This window comes from Sphaeramia orbicularis, chromosome 17 (genome assembly GCF_902148855.1).
Source record: "Sphaeramia orbicularis chromosome 17, fSphaOr1.1, whole genome shotgun sequence".
In the NCBI taxonomy this organism is placed as follows: domain Eukaryota; kingdom Metazoa; phylum Chordata; class Actinopteri; order Kurtiformes; family Apogonidae; genus Sphaeramia; species Sphaeramia orbicularis.
The window spans coordinates 25452214-25457380 of NC_043973.1; the positions used below are offsets into that span (position 1 = coordinate 25452214).

The 5167-nt window shown below is 38.9% G+C and overlaps 1 protein-coding gene across 2 annotated transcripts; it reads right to left on the reverse strand.

The window, feature by feature from the left end:
* Positions 1 to 1474: 1474 nt before the first annotated feature.
* LOC115437953 (aquaporin-4) lies at positions 1475 to 4530 on the reverse strand. Of its 2 annotated transcripts, none has more exons than XM_030161358.1 (5): positions 4434 to 4530; positions 3388 to 3805; positions 3135 to 3299; positions 2629 to 2709; positions 1475 to 1891 (listed from the first exon to the last, which is right to left on the reverse strand). In XM_030161358.1, the coding sequence occupies exons 1-5, from the start codon at positions 4523 to 4525 to the stop codon at positions 1649 to 1651; spliced, it is 999 nt and encodes a 332-aa protein (XP_030017218.1). In that variant the 5' UTR covers positions 4526 to 4530; the 3' UTR covers positions 1475 to 1648. The 2 variants fall into 2 exon arrangements, with proteins under 2 accessions (XP_030017218.1, XP_030017219.1); XM_030161359.1 differs by having other exon boundaries at positions 4285 to 4528.
* Between the last annotated feature and the right edge of the window lie 637 nt (positions 4531 to 5167).

Genomic DNA, 5167 nt, shown 5'->3' on the forward strand with positions numbered 1-5167 from the left:
ATCACACAATGGGCAATTACCACTATTGTCCAGTAGGTGATAGTGTTGTCACACACAAAAATGAATTAAGGAAGTAAGAAAGTGGGATGGAAGGAAGCCAGACCAAACAGGAGTAAAAAACAATTTAGATTTTGTAAGTGGATTATATTAACATTCTCCACTTGCAAATGCAATATAGTTGCACCATGTAGACAGCGCCAGTTGATGCAGCTGCGCCAGTGAAGCTTATCACTTCCTCTAAAACACAGAAGAAAGAAAAAAAAAAAAGATTGAATTGCACCTGTTCCTTTGCAAAGGAAATAAAGCGCAGGCATAACAAATCACCTCTATTCCGTATCACAAAGTGGGATCATTTCCTGTGCTCTCTGCTGATGGAATGAGATTACATGAAGCTATTCTCAGGGACTTAACTCACAAGGAACACACATCATGGACATTTATCTGGCCATAGGGAGACATTATCTAAAGGTAGATGAGCCAATCCATCACTGATCTGAACCTCCTTCTCCCCAGTGTTCAGCTCATAACACCAGAAAGAAGGAACTCAAGCAAAGTATGTCTTCATTTAATTTCTTATGAATGCATAAAAATGTTAGTATGTATGTGTGTGGTTACCCTGTTTACTACATCTATCAAGTAGTCAAAGAAAAAACACTTTTATTGCAACATATATATATATATATATATATATATATATATATATATATTTATTATTATTATTTGTTTATTTTTTTTCATTTTTTGACAACTGTTATCACACACTGGTTATCATTCAATCTGTAATGACACAATAGTGAACACAAAGGAAAAGCTGAGCAACATTTATCAAATCAGATTAAGATTTGTTAACAATAACTTAAAAACTTGTATAAATAATGCAGTTTTTGACATTAAAGAATACATTATAAAATCTCCGGAGAGGGAAATGTTTTAAAAGCTTACAGGCATTTTAGAACACGAAAAAATAAAAATCATTATGCAGTAACGGACATGAAAAAACACACATGAGGAAAAACATGATTATGGATTGTTTACATGAAGAGGAATCAGTTGTTTCCCAGACTAATGCACTGAAAATAGAGAGCACTGTAATGCAACTCTGAAAGTTCATCGTGGCTGTCCTACACTGAATGGGACCTGTGATGTATTTACTGACCACAAGGAAAACCTCTCAGATACACTACATGGACCAAATGTGACAGTAATCCAGAAATAACAAGGCTGCATTTTCTTCTTCACTTCTCCAGTTCAGTGTGATGACCCTACATAATTGGTTGACCTTACACATATTTCATATTTCATGAACACAATGTATCGTTGCCTGCCTTTCTGCAGTGTGCAATATACGCCTCATGAAAACACTGCTATAACAACACTCTGGGCTTCAGAACTAGTATTGACCAGGCTGTAGAAATTTGTATACACTTCAGAATTATGATTGAGCCACAACATCAAGTTACTTTATGGCAATGAGTGTTTTTCTTCTTTTTTTTTTAATGCTGTGCTGTGAAGTTTCATTTATTTATAGAATTCAGATTATGCTTTGAGGATGAGTCTTTGGAAGGGGTCAAGGTTCGAGATGGATATTTCAAAGTTGAAGTGTCAGTCTGCACTACAAATTGGTCTCCATTTCCAGTGCACGTGATAGTCATACCGAGGACAGCACTTCCCCAGACGAGTCCTGGTAAGGATCCTTTTTCTCGGCTTTCTCCAAATCGATGGAGCCTGACTTGATAGGAATGTCCTCTTTCTCCACCTCCATGTACTTCCCTGATTGGTCCTTCTGGAAAACCTGTTTGAGTCTCTGCTTTATCTCGGGGTCAGGGCAGTACAGGTACTCGTACAGAGCAGCGGCAAGGATTGCACCCAGAACGGGTCCCAGCCAGTACACCTACAGTAAAAGCCAAGACAAATGAATTCATTTGCTAGTTGCATAATTACAACACATAGCAGCTGTTTCATTATTATCACAAAATCCAGCCAAGGCTCTGCAGAGGAAGCTGTCATACTGTCCTGCTCTGCTGGGTTAAAGACTGGGGCAAGAGGGTCTTCATCACAGGCTGGTATATCACTGTTTGCACCATCAAGCATTTTCCCCCAAGAGAAAAATAGTTTTGAATTTGATACCAGCTACAATGACAGTAATGGATGGTGTTATACCTAAGTGCATCCCCCAGAACAACAATACACACATACACAAACACTGTACAATCCACAAACAGCTCAGTGGAAAATTGCCTGAATAGAAATATTTAAAGCTAATGCTATTAGCACCTTATTAAGGGACATCGTGTTATGTTACAGAGGAAAATGCTGTAAATGTGAAATGATTTACCGCTTGTTTTGTAGGATGAATTCATATGCTGAGATTTAAAAACACATCAGCATTTTTTTTCTCTTACAATATCTAGCAGAATCAATAGTATTTCCAGGACAGTTCTGCTGTTCTGGCAGCTGTAGTGAAACAGTAACCCTCCAAGGTTTCAACATGCCATACCAGTGTGGTACAGTAGAGCTTGCCCTCTCTAGGACATTGATATAATGTAATTATTCATTATTCTTGATGTCATTAAAAAAACTTTGAAACGTGATTTTCTTTTCCATGTTGAAGGTTTTTTGGAGTCTTACCCAGTGGTTTTCAAAGTTAAGTGTGACGACCGCAGGCCCAAAAGAACGAGCAGGATTCATGCTGGCCCCTGTATAAGGAATCTGAAACACAAATAGTCACAATGTATAAGTCTTAAACATAGTATTTTTTTTTGTTCAATGTCAAAAGCAAACATTTTTAGAATATTTCAAGCTCAGTTTTAATTTACAGAATGTCCCTGCATGTCTAATGCAAGTCATAATTTATGGTTAAACACATCTAAGGAGAAATCAGTCAAGTGGTGCAAGAGTTAAGATCTTTTTCCCTGTGCATTTATTTGCTCTGCAGGGTTTAAGAAGCCCCTAGAGACCGGTTGCCATGCGATGGCAGCCTCCAGTGAAGATGTGCATGTGGGTGTGAATCAGAAGCATACAATATCAAAAGATCAAAATAAGTTAAGAAACCCTGCTATAAATACTTGCCATTTGCCTTATTCAGACTGTAACTTCATATTCCTCTGTTCTTTAACTTAGTGGACGTTACTTACTGCAAATAAGTGGCCAATGGCTACAGCGAAGCCGATGGCAAGGCCGGCTGAGCCTCCTAAGTCTGTACGTTTGGAATCACAGGTGGCGAAGACGGTGAAGACGAGTTCAAAAGTTATGAGGATTTCTACGAGAAGGCCGTGTCCTAATGAGATGTTTGTGTTTACCTTAGAAAAAGAAGACATAATCTTACTTATAGAGGAAAAAAAACACAAACATATCACAGTGTCAAGTACAAATGAGTATTATTATTACCGTGGTCACGCTGAGGGTTCCTCTCAAAGACGCAGGTGTGACCAAGTAGAGAATCCCAGCTCCTGTTATAGCCCCCAGGCACTGAGCCACCACATAGAACAAACCCTTGGCCAGGCTTAGTTTTCTCGTTACAACCATAGCTGCAGTGACCGCTGGGTTAATATGTCCACCACTGATGTGTCCAAAGCATTGCACCATGGTAGCGATGCTCAGGCCAAAGCACAGGGAGATAAGGACTAGGTCAGCCGGGGGAGGTTTCTCCTCCCCTGCAGCCCAGTTGATGGTGGAGCCCAGACCGAGAAGGACAAAGATGAGAGTGGCCAGGTATTCTCCAGAGACAGCCCTCCAGAAGTCCTTGGTCCAGATCCCTTTAAATGCCACCATTATGCTCTGACAGTTACACCAGGATAGGAACCTCCTGGCAAAAAGAATAATGAGCAAAATGATTAGCCTACTTATGTATTCCTAGGGTGTGCATGTGGCTGGAAATGTACTGAACCCTATCAGGATAGCAGCCTCCAGGCACAACATTTATAACTCCACTAGGGATTTAAGCCAGTGACTTTCCATCACAAAAAATGCCATAAAGAGCATTCTTTAAATATTGTGTATAGGGGCAAATTATCACACTTACAGTCAGAGCATACAACATTTTATTGCTGTCACTCAGTGAACCTTAAACTACAAAAAAGAAAAAAAAAAAGTTCTTCTTTTGAGTTTTATTGCCACAGAAAAATGCCTGACATCAAATAAAGCACTTTTAAGTTACTCTAAATTTAGAGAAATGTTGAAAATGAGTTCTGAAATATTATTGCATTTGGTTCTGAGAGCCTCCAGGGAATCAAACTAGCACTGATCAGTACTTTTCCTGCAGCAGATTTAAAGGCTGGAACTTACCAAAAGCAATAACACGTTCTCCTTCTCTCTGTCCCCGTTGTGTTTGATGTGTTTTCATTCATTAGTCGTGGTGAGTTATTCCACCAGCAGAGACATCTCTTCTCTCATCACATGTAAAAGTTGAAATGGCTGTGACCTCCAGTACTTACAGTGAAGCAGCAGGCTGTCTGAGTGCAGGAGTGGAGCGCAGAGCAGCTCTGTCAGATGAACATGTTGTGCACATTGTGCCCCGGGATTGCATCCAGCAGCTTTATTAAGTTACTAACTGGGCATCACCTCATGGGAATTAAACAGCCTGCTCAGGGGGAGGAGTCATGAGATTTGCTTTCTGTGCAGACAGTAGCACAGTTGCACAAAGTGCGACCACATAGTGACTCAGTCAGCCTCAGCACCTCAGTCATATCAAAGCTTTGAAATCACTTCATAGTAAACAACCACAGCTGATATTAACCCTTAAAGACCCAGTGCTATTTTTGTGGCAGCTACCAAATGAATGTTTCTCTCTATTTAATCTTTAAGTGATTCCTCACCATTTATCATAATATTATCCTCTGTATTTTCTGTTTTTCAGTGAAAATCATTTATTTTCCTATATTTAGTTTACTGATCATCATATATAGTCGCGGAAAAAATTATTACATCACCCCTTGTTTTTTTTCAATTTCTTGTTCATTTTAATGCCTGGTACAACTAAAGGTACATTTGTTTGGACAAATATAATAATAACAACAAAAAGTGTTTAATTTTAGAGCTGATATCTAACCATTTTCCATGTTTTCTTGATAATAACCAAAATCACTTTAGTTCTTACATCAATATCTATGGCATTGTACTGTCAAAAACTGTGCTTTTAGACATTCCATGTTTTCTTTTCTGTCTGTTT

Bases quoted from the DNA above. Each gene is read 5' to 3' on its own strand.
- LOC115437953 (XM_030161358.1), bottom strand. From the start codon at position 4,525: ATGCAATCCCGGGGCACAATGTGCACAACATGTTCATCTGACAGAGCT. The intron at 3,806-4,433 runs GTAAGTACTGGA...TCTTTTTGCCAG, and splicing joins AGACAGCCTGCTGCTTCACT to GAGGTTCCTATCCTGGTGTA. The intron at 2,710-3,134 runs GTAAGTAACGTC...TTTGTGTTTCAG, and splicing joins CCATTGGCCACTTATTTGCA to ATTCCTTATACAGGGGCCAG.